This window comes from Podarcis erhardii (assembly GCF_964252035.2).
Source record: "Podarcis erhardii genome assembly, chromosome: 8".
Lineage (NCBI taxonomy): Eukaryota > Metazoa > Chordata > Lepidosauria > Squamata > Lacertidae > Podarcis > Podarcis erhardii.
The window spans coordinates 49,717,284-49,737,720 of record NC_138499.1 but is presented as its reverse complement, the minus strand read 5'-3'; the positions used below and the strand labels follow the sequence as shown (position 1 = coordinate 49,737,720).

At 39.8% G+C, this 20,437-nt stretch overlaps 1 protein-coding gene and 1 long non-coding RNA gene across 14 annotated transcripts in view; one reads left to right on the top strand and one right to left on the bottom strand.

Annotated features, from left to right (window-relative positions):
• The window catches only part of LOC309348554, a 507,755-nt gene that overhangs the window by 171,032 nt on the left and 316,286 nt on the right, over window positions 1-20,437 (top strand). The window lies entirely within an intron of this gene.
• Window positions 1-20,437, bottom strand: part of PTPRM (protein tyrosine phosphatase receptor type M) — a 413,445-nt gene that overhangs the window by 97,751 nt on the left and 295,257 nt on the right. For 8 of the 12 annotated variants that reach the window (XM_081873808.1, XM_081873803.1, XM_081873799.1 and 5 more), the window contains one exon: window positions 19,093-19,122. The exons of the other annotated variants lie outside the window; for them this stretch is intronic. In XM_081873808.1, the coding sequence (XP_081729934.1) occupies window positions 19,093-19,122 (30 nt within the window). The remainder of the gene's footprint in view (window positions 1-19,092; window positions 19,123-20,437) is intronic. 12 annotated transcript variants of the gene reach the window in all.

Here is a 20,437-nt window from a genome sequence, read left to right as displayed (position 1 = left end):
CCCATGTTTTGCAGCACTCTCACACTGAGTAACTGATACAGCAAACCAGAGTTCACAGTTCATACACAGAAATCCAACAGTGTCCTATTCACTCAAAACTGGTGCCAAAGTTTTGCAATCGCTTTGCATACATTTTCAGTGAAAACCCCACATTTTGTGGTGCCCCCAAACTGAGTAAATGATGCTCAAACTGGGATCATAGGTATTAAAATGAAACTCAACAGCACCTGATTCACTCCAAATGGTTGCCAAAGTTTTGCAGCATTTTGCAGCGAAAACCCCATGTTTCACAGTGCCCCCCAAAACACAGCAAGTAAATACATCAAACCAGGCTTCAAAGTTAATGCCACTGTAGTTAACAGCACTCAAATTCCCACATTGTCTAATTTACTTCAAACCAGTGCCAAAGTTTTGCAATTATTTTGCTACAGTTTACAGAGCAAACCCCATGTTTTGCCATGTCTCCAAAAGTGAGTTATTGATACTCAAACCAGGGGTCAAATGCAACATTTGGTGACTTGCATACTTCTAACTTAATAGGATTTAAAAAAAATTATTATTACTTGTAGAAAACAAAAATACATACCAAATGAAAGTAAGTACCTGTACAGTTCTGTTTAAAGTTGCCAAGTTTTATACAATCATTAAGCACAACCCAGGCAGTCAACATAACCACAATTTTTTTTAAAAAAAGCTTAAAAACAAACCAACAACCTTCTCAAAATTGATTGTAAACATTCACCCTTTCTGCTATTAGGCGATCTTAAGGAATCAGCCCAGCATCAGAGTTGTATGCAACTGAAGAGTTATATGCAACAAATTTATGTTTGGGGGAATTCCAAAGCCTTGGGCAAACCAACCAGCCTCTCAAATGAACCCTTCTATGGCTGTCAGTGTAGTGGTCTTGGCATATTAATTTATAAAGGGAGATTGTGTCCTTTTTCAGTCAGCTAAGGGAATTGTCCTGAGCATGGCACTTAGGCCTAATTCAGCTACAGCTTGGCTACTTTTTGATAAAAGGTCATGTTTAATTTTTTTCTAGGGACAAGAAAATCTTATAAAAATCACACCAACAGTTTCTATTCTTAAGTGGATTGGTGGAGATAATCATGTGGCAGAAACCTATCAAGCTTACTGCTCATACAATGATCACTGACATGTTTTTTGGGTTTTGTGTAGCTGACTTTTTCTTTAGCAGTCTTGTGGTGGCAGAACAGCTGTATATCTGTTGATATCTCATTATAAGTCTGTCATCACATCTAGATACAAGGTTTTAGTCCACTTCTGTAAATGATATAAAATATTTCTCTTTAAAAGTAATCCTGAACCATGTTCATTACTTCCCCCTTTTATTCACCTACTTGGAATGTACAGTGGTATCCCTGGTTACAAACTTAATTTGTTCCAGAGGTCCATTTGTAACCTGAATCCGTTCTTAAGCTGAGGTACCACTTTAGCTAATGGGGCCTCCTGCCGCTGCCACGTTCTTTTCTCATTCTGGGGCAAAGTTCTTAACCCAAGGTACTACTTCTGGGTTAGCGGAGTCTGTAACCCGAAGTGTTTGTAACCCGGGGTGTTTGTAACCCAAGGTACCACTGTAATTAGGTAGCTAATGACTCATGAAAGCATAAAGAGGAGAAAATATTGAGTAGCAACAATGCCATAGAAATAACATGAAACAAGTTCATTAAGTGTACTTTCACCTGGACAAAGCAGGTACGTAAAGGAGGTTTTTCTTAATATCTCCCTTCTTAAAAATAATTATTTCATCATAATTTTGTTGATTTTCTTCTTTACATACCCTGCTTTTTTAACCACACAGAATGCAAATTTTCAGCATCATTGCTAGAGCTACGTTTCTTTCTAATAGTCTTAAAGCAATCTAGTATTTGATTTCTTAAGACTTCCAAATATATCACTAATAGAACCTTACTTGCACAGTCTACAGTATTGTGAATTAAATGCCATCAGATAAAGGTTGCTTCCTTACCATGATATACTGCAATTATTTTGTGAAAACTTCCAAAACTTATTTTGGTGTTTCATAAACCTTATTCTCTAAGTAAAACAGTTTCCTGAACATGGAAAAACCCCAACAAATAGATGCTGCACTCTGAAACCATTATGCACCTAAAATGAAATTCATTTACACATACAGACATTATAGGCAGAGATGAAAAGATAGGCAATAATGTAGGAACGTTAACTATGGGTAAACATTTCAGCAGAATGGTTCTGAACTGAAAGCTGCAACATTTATTTTGGATGTGTCAATTTGTTCTGAAATACCTGCATAATAAGTGCTGCTGTGTGTTGACATTTTGCATCGTATGGCTAATGGAGGAAGCGTAATGGAAGCATGATAGGCAGGAATGTGACAGTCAATATATCTAGCATTTGACTTTTAACTATACCTCTCCTAGTGAAAACCTTTTGAATTGTAATTTTATGACACTGCAGATAACTAGGGAAACTCCACCAGGCACTGCAGAATACTGCACCATTTCCGTTCAAGTAAATGGAGTTTGCACAGAGCACCCCGACAAGGCCTATTAAATTGCACAGAGGCTGAATACAAATTGGCTGCTCTTGCTGTCCTGCAGTTGAACTTTTAGATGGGGACATTTTCAATGCACGTTTGCCTGTTCAAGCCTCTCAAAACCAAACTGTATTTATTTATTTTAATTGTACTTTAGATCTTTTTGTTACCTGAGATCACTCATCCCTAAACTGGAAACTCAGCCCCTTGGCACTCATTTAACACTGCTACACGGAAGTGTTGAGTGGAAAACAGATCATTAACAAATAGAAGTTAAGGCTTGCAAATTGTACTGTACAGAGATGCATGGGCGCAGGTCACAAACAGGAGAATCTTTCTAAAAACTATAAACTCTAGTTGAAATGACTCAACAAATTATTTTGCTCGTGCTCACTATTTGTTGTGATTTACTTACATATCAATGTATTTGGGCCTATAGCAATGAGGGAAAGTGATGTTCTGCCACCGTCACATTCAAACAAGGTAACATACTTGTTCATTATAGTACTCTGAACCTGCTGTATCAGCAGGTACAAATCCATGTAATGCAGACTCAGCTTTTTACTCATGAAGAAAAGAAACCATGAAGTTTTCGATATTTGAAAGTAAGAACTGTATGAACAGAAGCCTGCTTTGAAGTTTTAAGCTCGTTTCATTTCTCCACCCCTGCTGCACCACACCTAAGAAAAGGATGTATAATTTCTGTGCTAAATTTAACTTACTATGTTATAGTATAAACATGTCCTGCAATTGCAGATGAGTCCATAGGGTTGTTATTGTAACTGAGGGGCAAAGCATCAGCCGCATTTTAATTCTGTCAGTTTTCCATGTCCGTTTCAAATCTCCTGAAACAAAACCCAAGTAGGCTCTTTTCTGCCATATTCTGAACAAATACTGCAGCCAGATGATCTGCTGCCATTGTTCCCATTGCAATGAGGTAAAAGATTAATTATAATACTATCTGAAGTTTTGTTAGCATACATTTTTGGAGGCATGCCATTTTGAATAGTGGTGAAATGTGAAGCCCCAACTCACTGGTGCCACGTGACCTACTTTTTATCAGGCATTTTTTTTTAAAAAAACCCACACACTATTTTTTGAAGAGTTTTTGATTACAAAAGAAAAGTGCTGAGAACATGCCTGCAGTAGAAGAGTCGGAGTGGAACTTTTAAATACATTGAAATAGTATAATTTAAGTTAGGTAACTTCAGCATTTTGAGTTTCCAAGTCTTTCATACTTCAGAGACTACTCCTAAAATTTGGGGTGTGTGCACCATAGAGGAAGGGATTGGGCTCAGAGCTCCTTATATCTATGTCATAGACAAGTGTTGGGAGGTAGATTTTTTGCAACTGCAGCAACAGCTACCAGAACCAACGTTTTAATAAAACAGAGAAGCCCTTATGATGCCATAAACTGCCTGGTGATATCAAGAAAGATGGAACACCAGTGTTTCACAAACATATAAATATCCAATGCAATGCATAGGAATATAGAAAGCTGCCTTAGACTGAGTCAGAGCTTGCAACGTATGGATTGTGTGTGTTGCTCTAAAACGAAGCATCTTATGCAAACCACAGTAAGTAACTGTGTCCTGATTTGCTAGGTATTTCCAAGCTCACGGAAAGACAGGTATTGGGAAGAATTGGTCTTCTTGTTGCCCTGCCTGGACACTGTTTTTCCATGGGGGGAAAAGTTGTTTTTTCTCTCCCACTCTGGAAATAGGAATAGGTCATGCAGGATCCACTCAGGAAGATGGGCAGAGTGATTATAAAATGGGAGAATAGGAATGGGAGAGTGGTCAAGCTCTGGGATTAAAAGGGGAGGAACTGGCTGCTTTTGGTGGCCTGCTGTCCATTTGTCTTATGGGCCAACTGTCCCCAAGGGCTTCTCTAATGATCTGCATGTAGGCTCCTATAATGTTTTCATTCTTTTATAGTTCTGCTGTACGGAATCCATGGTGCATTCACGATGTATTCCTTACCATTCTTTTTCCATCCCACAGTTCTTAATGTAGTGTTTTGGTTTTGCTGCAATTATAAATCAAGATATAGGCCAAGTATGTCTCCCAGACACATACTTCTCAGTCTCATCACCACCTTCAATCAAGTTCAAATGGAGTTTTTATCAAGATTTAAGTGAAATGAATTATAGAAAAATGACCTTCCTTATCACAATACTTTTCATTTCTTTCTCATTATAGCACCTTTCAGTGATACAGCTAGTAGGCTGCAGACCATTTCCTTTCATTTCTGGATTTTTCAGTCCTTCAAAGCTGTTACAGACATCAAGGTATAGTCTACTTAAAAAAAAGAATTTTCTAAGAATCCATTGTGCTTTCAAAACTAATCTTCCTTCTATTTATATATCAACAGGAAGGGAAAAACCCCCCTATCCACTGCAGTATTTCACTAAATAACTACAGGGATTTCAAAAAGAAAACATGACAATTTCACTCCAAAATGTCAAGATTCAATTCTCCCCACTATGCTTCTCGGCGCACACAAAGAAAAGGATGAAATACATCCCAAAGTGTCATGAACGAGCACCAATAAAAAATGTCACATTTGGGTAGATGGCTATTGATGGAGCTTTGAGAAGAACAGTAAGAGGTAGTCACTGATAATAGTAATTCCTCTGTCTCTCTCTCTCTCTCTCTCTCTCTCTCACACACACACACACACACACACAGACACTGTACTATGCAGAGAAAAGTATTACAACAGAAGAGGTAAGCAACAAAACAGCCTAGGATGAATAATAGCCAGCAACGACACAAAATATAAACTCACTATCTACAAGCACCCACCATACATTGACTGGATTTGTGCAGTTTTTCAGTCTTTCAAGAAAACTAGCAGTGGCAGCTGAAATGATCAGATGGTTTGACGCATTAAGGTTTTCCCACCTCCATTTACTTAGTAAATGCTTGTGTTCCAGAGAGAAGGATTATAAAAGAACCAAAGATACTTTTAACTTCAGCAGTCAGTGAGTGAAAAACCTCTTGCTACAATTTTTCACGACAGCCTTTTATCACTGGGAATAAAATACATAAACAGTTACGCTGGAAAAGAATGAATCATGCCCAGGTATAATGAATGTTATTTCTAATGCATTGCATTTAACAATACTGAAGGGTATAGTGTAGGTTGAAGCATCCAGGTGCCAACTCTGTCTCAATGCAACACGTGGATTATACTGATCTGTTGTGTTCTCCATCTACTTAGAAATAACAGGAGGAAAATGAAATATAAAATGGCCAGAATTATCCTGGGGCTGATTACAAATAGTTAGAACTTCAGGGTTTAAAAAACAGAATATAAGATGTTCATAAAATCATTAATTTTATAGATTTTATTATAACATGTAAAAATATTCTCATAGTTTCAAAACACAGGAATAAAGGCTCACCCATTTAAACTGATAAGCAGTTGGAAGATAAACAAAAAGAAGTAGTTGTTCACATAATACAAGCCTGATCTGTGAAAGCCATTGTTGCACGATAGTGCAACAGTCACTAGCATAAAATAATTTAAAAGGGTTAGAAAAATTATGGAGGTATATTTCACAGAATCATCGGAAGGGATTGGGGGGGGGTGTCATCTAGTCCAACCCCCTGCAATGCAGGAATCACACCTATAGAATCCCTGACAGGTGGCCATCCAAACTGCTTAAACATATCCAATGCAGGAGAATCCACAACCTTCCAAGGTAGTTCCTTCCACTGTTGAACAGCTCTTACTGTCAGAAAGTTCTTTGTAATGTGTAGTTGGAATCTCCTTTCTTGTAATTTGAATCCATTGGTTCAGGTCCTACCCTCTAGAGCAAACAATAGGGGATTGTTGCAACATATTGACTTGTATGATAATCTCAAGACACCTTTTTGGCATTTTGAGACAGAGAATACTGACCTACGGAGAAAACTATATGTGACATCTAGCCACACAAAGACCAATCCTGTCTTTTTTTCCTTTTCTTTGCTAAGTAAATGTACATTTGTGGTTCGATGACCCGACCCCTGCTTGGAGGAATAAAGACACGTGGACACAGTGTATAAGGTTAATGGGCAAGAATGGGCAGAATGGCTGGCGCGGCTGCATCTTGAGCAGCAAACCACGCCCCCACCAAGCCGCCCGGTTCGGTGATCAACCGGGGGCGTGGTGCGCCAGCCATGTGAATGGGGCAGGGGGCATAATGCCCCCTGCGTGATGTGGGAATTGTCTCCCACCCACAACACCTCCCCTCCGGAAGGAGGAGAGGCCTTGTTGGATGTAGAAGTCCCACTCCAGGGGCACAATGGGGAAAAGTAACTGGGGAAGGGTGATTTTGATTTTAAACCCCCCCCCCCAAAAAAAACTACCAGAGAGGAATGAGTAGCCTCTACCTTTCCTGTGCCCACACACAATGACTTGCATTGCATTCTGCAAATTTCAAATGTACATTTAGGGTTGTTGCTTTGAAGGTGTTGTGGGAGGCAAGTGAAGTTTGATGCTTGGATCAGCTTTCTGTTATTCAATAGGACAAATATATATATACTTTGGATAATTTACAAACAAGTCAACATGATCCTGTAAATCCTCTATTGACCATGGTGAGAAGTGATGGGAGTTGTAGTCCAGCAACATCTGGCGTGCCAAAGGTTCTCACATCTGCTCTCTAGTTGCAATGGACCTAAACATTGCCATCAGACTGCAACTTCTGTGGGGGCATTTTGTAAAAATAAATAATAATTGGGGAAAATGAACAATACATGGTGAAATTTAAAGTTGGGTCATGTGACTGACAATAGCTATTCTTACAGACCACATGCTCAACTACTGCAATATGTTGTTGTTTGACCTTCAAATGAGACTCTGCTAGAGCAATGTACTTTGTTCTATGCATTTGTATTGCAAACCACTTTTGTGCTTGCAAGGAGCAAAGGGAGCCTTCTGTTGAAGCTTCTTAGGGAAAAATAGGCTTGTTTATGGAGTCCTTAACCCTGAATTATCCTCTATTATATTCTTAGGACCTGATTCACCAAGTCTGTTCCAGCTGCTTTGTGCAGCTATGACAAAACAAAGGTATCATAAACCAGACTAAGTGGCCAGTAAAGAATTTTTAATAGCTTATTTGTATCCTCAGAATATCCCAAAGCAGTTGGAACATATTGGTAAATTTTTCTCTTAGGATTTCAGCTTGTATTGTCCTCAAGCATAACCTTTAAATTGGGCGCTGTGTGTGTGTGTGTGTGCGCGCGCGCGCCAACTTACTGGTGTCTTAATATTTATTTGACTTTGGAAATCCTCTGACAGATAACAAAATCTGCACTGTGTTTCTAAGAAACAAGCTTTTGTTAAAGTTAAAAAATACTGTTTTTTTAAAAAGAAAATAAATGCAGGCTACATTTTTAAACAGACCACCTTCTGTGAGAGCGAATACCACTTATGGATACCACTCTGATGGTGGTGGCAGTTGTGGTCTGGCACAATTGATGGAGGGGGGCCAGGAGAAGGCAACCCTGCATATTCAGGTTAGGTCAGCACTGTCCTCAGCCAGCCATGCAGACTGGTGGGATTGCCCGTCAGTGATTTTAAATACAAATGGCTCTCTCAGAGACCCTGAAGAGTGGTAAGAGCCCGTCTAATTGCAGGGCATAAAAGTCCTTAATCAAAAGGTTTGGGAGGGGGTGACCCACCCACAAAATTCCAGGATAAATTCTGCATAACCCACTAAAGGGGTCCAAGGGTAGGAAGTCCAGACAGGGGCTGTTGGGCCACAGAACATCCTTGAATGGCATGCTGATGGGATTTCCCCAATAGATCTGCATCAATGGAGGATATCCTCTCACTAGGACCAACCCTGGTGGAAATATCAGTCACCAATTTCTAAGCCAAATCCGATCTACATCTGTAATCAATAAAGTTATGGCTGATTTTGATCTCAAGCTGGTGTCATGTCTTTCCTTACTGTATTCACACACACACACACACACACACACACACACACACACAGTTGGCCATCACCAGCCTGCTGTGCTGTGGCCCACAAAGATGCTACCTTTTGCCTTCTTTAGGAGAAAGGATATAAAAGTGCCCAATTCCTATCAGCATCACAATGTTGTTACTATTGCACCATTTACTACTTCAATGGCAGTGTACTGTCCAGGAGGGAGGGATGATTCCAACTGTATCCTTGTGCTTATTGAAGAACTTTTGATCCATTGGAAGCCACTGCTAATGGGAGAGAAGAGGGCAGGTGATTTTGCTGGCTGCTTCTTCCTATGGTAAGTCCCCTGCATAACCTTATACACTGATCTGGAGGGTCTTCCAAAACCCCGTAACCAACCTTTTGGGACACAGGGGTTGCAGGGAGGAGGGGGAACTGGCAAATATCACCTTCCTTTCTCTTCCATTGGAACAAAAGGAAATTGGATTCCACCCACTGTCTATTTTGCTGAGTTAGGAACTCTAAATTTCTGTTCAGTCCTTTCACCATTATAGGCATGTTTATGGTATGTACCTAAAGAAATAGCCTGCATTTGATCAAAATATCAGCTTCTATGATATTTTCTACAGTGTATTGGCATGAACAATTGGTGAGAAGAGTCATGGGAACAGTGTTAGCTCTTGAAAGCTATACGGTGGTACCTTGGGTTACATACACTTCAGGTTACAGACTCCACTAACCCAGAAATATTACCTCCGGTTAAGAACTTTGCTTCAGGATGAGAACAGAAATCGTGCTCCGGCGGCGCGGCAGCAGCAGGAGGCCCCATTAGCTAAAGTGGTGCTTCAGGTTAAGAACAGACCTCTAGAATGAGTTAAGTTCTTAACCTGAGGTACCACTGTAGTCACCTCTCACCTTCCAAGGAGGGGCCGAACATTCCCACACCCAATTTTTTGGGGGGGAGGCAGGTCCCCCAATGTCCAAAAGCATCAGGGGAGGGGCTTAGCGCAGAACCAAGTGTAGTGGGGCTTCAGTTACCAGCTCCTTCTCTTCCTCCTCCTGCAGTGGAGAGGAAGAAGTGGCAAAACAGCCCCTGGTTGGTGGCAGTGGCAGGAGGAGCTGTGGCCATTGAAGCCATGCTGCTGCTGTGCTAGGCTCCACCCCAGCTCCTCTGATGTCCTGATGTCATGCACCACGTGATGTTGTCCCCCCCCCACATTCTCCTTCAGAAGCTGGCACCCCTTCTTCTAAGCATGTTCCAGCAGTCTAGGTTAGACTAATAGTGTTGATAATGCATGGACTATCAGAAATAGGACCTAGCTTCCTGCCATGGCTTGCTTCTGTGAAGTTGTATCCCATACAAATTTTGGTCTGTTTACTTCTTTTGGTATCTAGCATGTTCTCTTCTTGAACACCACTACACTCTCACCTGTGCGGCACAAACCAACTGCTTTCTCCAGACATGTGTAGTCAATTAAAACGGGTATTTACTAAGCTATTCATATCTGCCACAGTGATGGGCTTTCACAAAACTGCTGCATACCTTCTGCAAATCCTTAACATACACTTGTGAAAGAAGAAAAGCTCTCTCTGTAATACCTATGTGCAATGCTATCGCACAGTTTGCACCAGCAATGAACACCTTTACAGAGTTCAAAATCCAAGTTCAATTTTTCCAACACAGCAAACCTTTCTCAGTGTACTATTATGATTATCATAACTGGTGTTGGTTAACGCAAGTTCAAACAAGAATGTGGTTACAAACAGATGTTCAAACATGTAAAAATAATATAACTTCCTTTCCGATAGGTAAAGGTAAAGGGACCCCTGACCATTAGGTCCAGTCGTGACTGACTCTGGGGTTGCGGCGCTCATCTCGCTTTATTGGCCGAGGGAGCCGGCGTACAGCTTCTGGGTCATGTGGCCAGCATGACTAAGCCGCTTCTGGCGAACCAGAGCAGCGCACAGAAACACCATTTACCTTCCCGCTGGAGCGGTACCTATTTATCTATTTGTACTTTGACGTGCTTTCAAACTGCTAGGTTGGTAGGAGCAGGGACCGAGCAACTGGAGCTCACCCCGTTGCGGGGATTCGAACTGCCAACCTTCTGATCAACAAGTCCTAGGCTCTGTGGTTTAATCCACAGCGATATTAAGCATTAAATGTTGAGTGAAGAGAATCTGGTGACTGCATCAATGTAATGAGCTCACCATAAATATGTTTTGTTGTGATAGAAGGAAAACTGCACATTTCCTTTTAATTACCTTGAAGGAGTGGGGTAGGGGCTCAGTGGGGTTCAGCATTAGTGAAATTAACAGTGCATGGATCTGGTTGAAAATCTGGATGGAGATGATTTTCCCTCCCCCATATAAATCAGTATTTTAAACAAATTCTTAAAAGTTAAAGGGATATTCTGATTGCTCAAAATGTTGCTACTGAGTAAAGAACAATTCAAGCCAGCCTGATACCATTTAAAACAACAACAATCAGCAGAACATAACTGTGCTTATTCTAAACAGATTTCCCCCTTCACATTATCACAAAAATGTCATCCAAACAGTGCTGCATTTTAACTAAGTGGACAGAATGTGTTGGACCTTTTAGCCAGTAGTTATGTTTCTTCCTGTGTGTGATATTTACAGCGTGAGTAGGCTATAAATCATTGTCTTGCTACAATCACAACAAATAAATAATTGCTACCACAGACAAGCCAAGAATTTCCTATTCATAAAGTAGTTAGTTTATTTCTAGGCTTTTGTCCAGCAGTTTTTGCCATGATCAGTTATTACTCAACAGATTGAAAGCATCCTAGTCCGTGCTGTGCCTCTTATTTAATAGACAGAGTGCTAAGTGAGGCGTTACACTGGGGTGTGAAAATGGCATCTAATTTATTCCATTTTGTTTGTTTTTCTTGCTTTCCTGTTGACAGTTTCTTATTCCCCTGACAAACAGGAGTTTAATATCACTATATCTCAGTCTCTTCCGTAAATGGAAGGAGTCTTTACTCACATGGAAGCATAACTCTAGATTTAATTCAGTGAACCTAATGATGATTGGCGGCTGAATGTCTAAACTGAAGAGTAATACGAAATTCTGTAATGGTCCATTCCCACATGCATATATTCACATTATATTTCAGGCATCAAATGATGAACAGACTGTATAAACCAGTTCGGTTTCACAGGAACATGGCTGCTACAATGAAGTTTTGTAAATACTTTAGCTTTAACGGTGTTCATTCTCTCTCTCTCTTCCTCCCCCACCAAGTTAATCAAAATGTTAGTTACATCCTGTGTCTATCATCTAGTAAGAAAATATCTCAGCTTTGTTCAATCAGATGCCTTCATATATGCATAAAAAACTGAAGTACTCAGCAGTTTGTTCTTGCATGCAAAAGTACCCATGCAATAATTAATGAAAATGTACATAATTACTTTTTTTTAACATTTATGAATCAACCCTTAATTTCAATCTGATCCTGGCAAATCATTTATTTTTAGTTTACAAGATGAAAAGCTTAAAAAACAAAACAAAAAACCCCAACACTCAAAGGGAAATAAAGCATGGAAAATTCTTGCAGTTGCCACCTGCATGGTGGTCCCAGAATGGAAAGTGGAGGGGTGGGGAGAGAGGGAGAGAGAGAGAGAGAGAGAGAGAGAGAGAGAAGACCGTACAGCTAAAATTATACAGGCATTTCTAGTTAATTAGATACAACAAGAAGCTGTCAGGCCGTCATGCTGTAAAAATGTTATTTCAACCACCATGACAAGTAATGTGCTTTACTTTTATAGTTATATCATGCTGTGCCCTAGAACACAAAACACAGCACCTGCAATGAGTGGATACTGGCTTCTGGGGTCACAGTAGTTGCACTCTTAAAATGGAAAAGTAGAAGCAGACATTGCAATGAATGATAGTATAAGAAAAAACATTCTAACCTTCAAGTATGCTAGAAATGTGGCAACTCACAGAAAGTACAAAATACACCAAAGAACATATAAACCTCTTAACAAAGCTATGGATTGAGGAGTTCTATGGCCAAATGCCCACCCAAGGCTGTTGTGAAGATAAAATTGGTAACTTTTGTGCATAGAACCCTGAACTCCTTGGAGAAAGGGTAAGAATAAATAAATATAAATAGCAAGCTAATTTGATGCTGATAAGCCAATTAGATAACTACTTTTCTTTAATAAGCAAAAATAAGAAGCATTACTTTTAGTCTACATTAATATAATGGCATCATGCATTAATAATCTGAATAGCATTTTAAAGAGGATCTATAGCCTAAAGTGAAATATACAATTAATCAAGATTAGCTAGTTTGGGAGTGCTTGCAGTGGATACTAACCTTTTATTTATTGTTGAGGTTAATTTATTTTCCTAAGGTTCACTAGTTTGATCTCATTTGCTTGATTGCCTGATGGCATGACCCTAACAATAACAAAACCTTCCGTAAATAATGCTTCCACTAATGTAACCAATTACATTAAATGACATTTCCAATTTTACATTAATCCCACACTAAAATGAATATCCAGTAAAGCTGGATAGGCAACTACTAAGTTGTTATTATTATGGCAGATTACTAAAATGTATTTCAATGAGTCACAAACAGTGCGATACTATTCATGTTTATTCATATGCAAGGCTTACTGTCTTCTGGCGGGGGGCGGATTACTGCCTAGTAAGCATATTTATCACTGCAGCCCACATATTCAAACCTAGAAAATAGGCATACTGTAGTATTTCAGGGTGGCCACCACAAAATTGGATACTTAATAGCTTCATTTCCCTTCTACTGGGTTGTTTGCTACGCACTCTTTAAAATATATTGGCTGCAGATAATAAGCGAAACAGGTATTTTATTTATTTATTTGATGTATGTTCTTTCAAGGAGCTCAAGGTGGTATACGTGCTCCCCCCTTATTTCATCCTCACAACCACTTTGTGAGGTGGGTCAATCTAAGAGATAGTGACTGGCCCAAAGCCTAGAAAAGAGTTTAATGATTGAGTGGCGGTTTGAACCCTGGTGTCCCAAGTTCTGGTCTAACACTCTAACCACTATGATATACCAGCTCTGGTAAATATGAAAATTCTGCCCCTTCAGTTGAAGGAAATCAAAGTTATGGTTCATCATAACTGAATTTGTTTAATATTTCAGATGAAGAAAATCTATTGCAACCTGGCATGAAGTATATCCAAACAGAAGGACACCTTATAACAAATAAGCAATAAATAACCAGTGAAAAATAGCAAAATACAAATATTTGGGACCCTAAGGACTAAATACCAGATGCCCTTAACTGCATTGTTCTGCCCTTGAGTGGAGGCCTCACTCCCTTCCTCTCCCGACCCTCAACAAAACAAAACCCTGCCTATGTTGACCTTTGATATGGATTGGGACTATGGGATGTAGGTTTTTTTAAACCCATTGCTCCCGTGCTACAACTGCAATCAAAATAGAGCCTACAATTTGCATGGTGAAAATGGTCCCGTTCATTAAAGTCCTCAATCCTCCAGGCCAGGGGCCTGATCAGACCCTCTGTGGTGGCAATTTGTGGGAGAAGAGAAAGCAATTTTATATCTACCTGTGCAGGATAGGACCTCCTATCCTTAGGGCATGCCTCCAAACTTGGAGCAGACTTTAACATGCACATTGTTATTAAATAAATGAGTTTCCCTGCAGTCTAGGCACCTTATCAGATTTAAAATGGCCTTTCCCTTGAAAGTGTGATTTCAAAATGTGCATCTTGATTTATGTTACGCAGAGGAACAGATAGAGAAGCAGTAGATAAATAGCACCTGACACTGATTTAAACAATTGCTGAATACTTGCATGATAATGTCTACAGGTGCTTTCATTTTTAAAAGACCTGTGGAAGCAGGCCTGGTTCAATACTTGCTCTCTTTTGACTATATTTTTAAGCCCACAATCTAATCTTACATTATATAGACTTTTGCCTTTAGGTCATTGAAAAGTCAATAATAATGATGCTTATAAATTAATTTATCTCTAGCCCAGCATAATAACCCTAATCTGCTATAAATCCAGTTGCCATATTTGCATATCCTGCATTTGCCTTAATTATGCTGTCGCCTAATTAGGAAGCTCAGTCTGGAGAAGAACTCACAAAAACCAATGGTGCAGAAAGCTGAAAAAGAGTTTATTCCACTTCATGGGTTTACAGCTATGGAATCCTATGGCAAAGTGGTTGGAACAGACTCTATTTGTGAGGCAAACAGTGTTAGACAGAAGACACACGGCAATGACCTACCATGCTAATGAAAAGTGATATTGAAATTACTAATTCAGATAAGGGTACACAGATTGCACTTTCTCCAAAGCGCAAAGGCCTGTCACTGAAACAAATGCACAGCCCTGGTTACAATTAATTTGATTCTTGTTCTTTTTAAGGCTCAGCTTGTAGATTTAATTAAAGCTTTCATGCAGTAGGCACATTCAGCAAGTATCTGTGTTTAATGGCTTCTAGTGAAAGAGAGAAACAGAGAAGGCAAAGCTCCAAGTTAACATGCAATAATAAAATAAAAAAGAAATCCATAGGCACATTACCAGTCTTCCATATACACCTAAATTCAAACACTGTGAAAACATTATTTCAGTAGACTGTTAAGGTGTAACATCAATTGCCAAACACAAGCTGTATAAATGCCTACGAAATACAGGACTCAAAAGGGAGGGGAGAGCACGGTGGTTCTTTAAACCCCTGCAAAAGCAATTTCAGAAGCAGATGCAAACATAGGCAAAAGTGTTTGCCCACCGAGCAGAGGTGAAGGGGAGGAATATCGCCCCCCCCCCCAATTTTGAGGTAATCAGGACATACAGCAGCAAAAAAGGTAAATGAAACATTCCCCTAACCCCCAAAATCCTGGCACAACCTAATTAACTAATATAAGTTGTGGGCACTTGTCAGCAGCCACATGTTCCCTAAGTCCTATCTAGTCTTGTCTGCTTAGCCTGTCCACTTACATCCCAAGCTTCTGGACTTCCTGGGTTAGACTCATAAGCCAAGGGAAGAGACTCATAGGATAAAACATGTTTGCAATGTTGCCTGATTTTGGGCAGCAAATTTTAATTTCAATAGACTGACAATCCTCACTATTTCATTATGCAATGTTAATCACTGCCTAGTAATGATATAATGTGTGGAATTCAACGTAGTGCTAAGTGGGATATGTGCTTGGGGAGTTCTGCTCACACAAGGGGAGTTATCCCCCTTCTCATGTACCCCCTAAACTTGTACTGGGTGTCCCCTCAACATTCCAGAGCATATTTAGTGGGTGGAGGCCACACAGAACGACTTAGTTGGAGTCAGCCCTATCATTAAAAATCATGCCCTGCCCTCCCTTTTCATCTCCTTCTTAAGTGTTGTCATGCCATAGATACGATGCACATTTTTTCAGAGACGAAATGTTCCTCCAAATAATGAAACAGCAGCTCCACACTGTATAGTTCAGCACTATTACCCGTGGAACAATTTGGGACACCCTCTATATAACACAGATCTGGTCCAGCTACTGGTTTGTTTGTTTTTAAATGGGTCAAGGCTGTTACCTTCAAACCCAGGAATATGTATGTATGTATGTGTTAGTGAATTTTAAAATAATAAAGTAGTTGAGATTTCATTCCCCCACTCCATGTCTCTCTGACTCCTTAATAGCTAACAGTTGTTCATCCCACCTTGACAATATATTATTGCAATCATGATGTTGAGAAACAAAACAATAAACCAAAGTGAAGAAATGGCCATGTCTACTCCTTAACCTACATTTCCCCTCACTACTCAGTGGCAATCACCCAAGGAAAGTTTGGTATCTTTTGTACACAAGCTACCCCAACCAGATGTTGCTTAATCATGAGATAGGGCTGTCTTCTCTCCTGTGGCATTATGGCAGGAAAGAAATTCTTTGAAGATTTGGAGAGGGGGAAAGAATGGGCAGGCTGAGACAATTTACCTAGTGGAAATACAAAAGAGGGCTGACAGATGGTACCTTGGGGCAGATTATCATTAATCTAGTCATAACACCCACCAATAGGGTCAATGAAGGCATTTCAGCCAGAGCATATTCTGTAGGGTTTAAAAGGTATTCAAAGGATAAGAGTTTCAGAGTTCAAATAAAAATATAATTACACAGGAATACTAATGCTAGCAGGCTAAATGAACACATTTCACTCCAGAGACAGAAGCATTTTGTTTTAACTTTTCTGAGCTAGCAAGAACTAAAACACAGGAATAAAAAGACATTTGAGTTACTTTTCTCCACCTTTCGCCTTTTTAAAACAAAACAAAACTGTGCACTGATTTGTGTACGTTCACCTCATTCCTCATGGTTCTGCCCTTGGCACTTGGTTCAATATTTCATTAAATCACCCTGAAAACTAACAGCTTAATTTGTTATGAAACTACAGTCCCTAAGCAACATAAATTATCTACCAAGTTGTGGCTTCGCCATGCAGTGTAACTTAGCCTTAAGCAACATTTCTGTACACGAAGAGTGTGCAAACAGTAATGAGGTGGGCACAGTCACAATGATACTTCAGATGTTCAGGAATCATGGAATAAAATAGAATGACACCCGCCATCGAAGCCTCCACAAGACGTTTTCTGTCTTTCCCCACATGCTGTCAGTGCCCAAGGTAATCCAATACTTCCTTTCATGCGCCGCATTCAAGGAGCAGTCTGCTAGCTCTTTTTTATAGCCATTTAAAAGCTTAGCAGAATATAAAATCCTTCCCCACAAGCTTTTCTACTGCACCCTTTATTTTTCTCTGGGAATGTGCTATATACAAATAATTTCTTAACATCCCAACTGTTTCTGCGCCACAGGAGTGCAACTATCTTTGTTCTATTATTCAAAGAGATTTGGGCCAAGAGCGTAAAAGCCTGCAACTGAGGCTGATTTTCATTTAATAGAATCGTAGAGTTGGAAGGGATCCCAAGGGTCATCTAGTCCAACCCCCTACATTCCAGAAATCAACTTTCTGGGTCATTTATTTCACATACTGGAATTGTCCCCAGGGGTGCCAACAGCATTTTCAGTGGACTGGGCCCTCTGTTGCGTTCACAAAAGAAGACTCAAATTGGCATAAAATCTGCACACACTATTTGTATTTTCATACTTGAAAAGGTTCAACCTGTTTAATTTCTGCTTGCTAGACAGCTGTTAAAGACTTAAGATCCCAGTTCTCCCCAATGCCCACACTAAACCATGAACAGAACTCAAATGTCATTAGTTATAAACCAGTTATTACCAGGGCTTTTTTTTTCACCTGGTACTCCCTGTTCCGGCACCTCTCAAGTGGGCGCCATTGCCGTTCTAACAAAGGAGGTGTTCATGGTGAGTTCTGGCACCTCATTTTCTAGAAAAATAACACTGGTTATTACTATAGGTCTTTCATCAGGGTGGGAATGCTTCATCCAGGCATGGTATTTCAGATAAGATGGGGGTCAAAAGGTGTACAACCACACAGATGTTCACCCTTGATAAATTCAAGATTTTAAAAATGTTTTAAAAGGAAGTTGTGTATTTTAAGGTAAATTGTTGCAGTTATTTATTAATATCTCATGCCTCCTCTCACCCCTCCATGCTTGATTCATACATTTCACTCTTGCTGTACAGGAGCAGAAGTAGGAAACCTTGTGCAGGGTTATGCCATTGTGAGAATGTCAGGAGAGTTCTGCTAAAGGTCCATCGAGATCAGCACTCCATTTCCAAAAGTGGTTTGTCAGATTACACTGGTATTCTTCTATGTGCTCCATAAAGGCAACAACCCTCCTTCCAAGATTATCTACAAATTAACTACCATAAATGCTTACTATACAGTTATGGCTCATGCACTGTGTATTCGCCTATAGATTTTCTTCAGAAAGAAAGTAATGAACAGGCAGGTCATCCCGACAGACAACGCCGTACAAACACTCCTGCTCTATTTAAAATTTGGTCCTCTTTAAAAATAACAGCGAACGAGTAAACATAACCTTGTGAACATGCCCTTTTGATTTCAAATAGAAAATACCCTCTTACCTACTATGTACGTCTCATTCTCTGGGATCAACACAGCACAACTATGTGTTACAGAATATGCAACATTTAAGCAGCATTTTATTTATGAATGGGATTAAAATGTATACAGCAATGGATGTATGGTAAATGGCTGCACATGTACATACATCACTAGATTTTCAACAAGGACAAAAAATCAAAAACAACAACTCTATGCCCACTTACTTGGGAATAAGCCCTTTGAACTCAGTTGGGCTTATTTCTAAGTAAACACGCATAAGATCTGGATCCAAGTATTTTATTTAAAGGTACCCTAAACTTGGTTTTGTTTTTTGAAATCCTAATAATGGTGCTTGTATTTTCCTAATATTTTTGATGAGGAAAAAAAATTACAACACTTTTAACACACAGTACGTGGCAAAGGAAACCTAAAGGAAACGTGGATTTGAATACAATGACATGAAGATGTTTGGTTTCAAGCGAGGCAGAAAAGTGTTTCAGGTTTCACAAAGGAAGTTTGAATCATTAGTATTCACTATTCATGCACAGAGGAACAACATGGCAGAAAGCATGTCTCTGATGATGCACAAGTAAGTTACTTACAGGTAATAAGTGTAGGAGTGATAGCTTCTTCTGCCATGATGGTGGAAGGATTTAGGCAGTGGAGGAAAAGATGAAATGGAAGGAAAGAAAAGCCAAATATTAATGTATGAAAAAATCAAGATGAGACTAGAACTGGAGAAACAAATGAAAAGGTAGCAAGAATGCATCTCAGAAATATCATGCAGCACATTTGGAACAGACAGGTGACATATCCAATCTTTACAAAAGCTTCAGCAATTCCTCACTGATATTTTTTTTAAACACAATTTACCACACATCTAATAGCCATGACTAACAAGGAAATGTCTCCTACACACATATAATACATAACACAGACACACACATGTTAATTCCTTAACCATGCTTTCGTTTCACATCCTAATACTTCCTTTAGGAAGGGCAGCATGCCACCTCTAAAACATCACTAAGGAAATTAGAAACAGTATAATTTCAAAAGTTTTTGGTTTTGCCAGCGTACTGTGGGTTATTTGATACTGAGTACCCTTCTTAAATTTCCTTTCTTTGTAAGTCAACTATGCTGCAACACTATGCACAGCTCCACTTGCTCAGATATGCCAATAAACCTTAGGAGCATGGCACCGTGGGCTGGCTGTTTACCCCCACAATCTAGTTGGGAATGCAACATAAAAATATAAGCTTTGCATACAAATGTATGTTTAATGAAAAACAAACTCTTTCAACTCCCCCCCCCAAGCAAAAATAACATTCTTTCCTTATATGAATATGCTTACTTTACAATTGCAGGTTTATTCTTGCTTTAGGAAAATCAAATTAGTCCCATACAATGACTAAAAAACAGAGCTTGGCTGCCTGGCCAAGTGTCCATGGGTGCGACCTCTCTGACATTGTTGCCCTTATTGGTAGGGTTACTAATGGTGGTGACAACAGCTCAGTGGCCTCTGGAAATACCAACAAGCTGCCCATCATTTTAGTTGCTTAGAGTGCTATGACAAAGGTTGGCTCCAAGGCACTGTGGGAAAAAATACTGACAAAAGGCTTGCAACCCTCCACTACTGCTCTAGGCAAGGCTGAGAGGTGAGCAGGCCAAGGCCTAAGAGCATTCACGGAGCCCTGGAGTTTTCCAAGGATGTTGGGCCTGCTAAAAACCCAGTGCAGCTCTGTCTGAAGTAGGGGTAGCCTACATGGTAGCCTCCAGGTGGTGTTGGATTATACCTACCATCATATATTATTATTGGCTGTGTTGGCTGAGGCTGATGGGAGCTGAAGTCCAATAATATCTGGAGGGCACTGGGTTGGCTATCCTTGGTCTAGAGCAGCCTTTCTCAACCTTGCGTTCCTAGATGTTGTTAGAGACTACAACTCC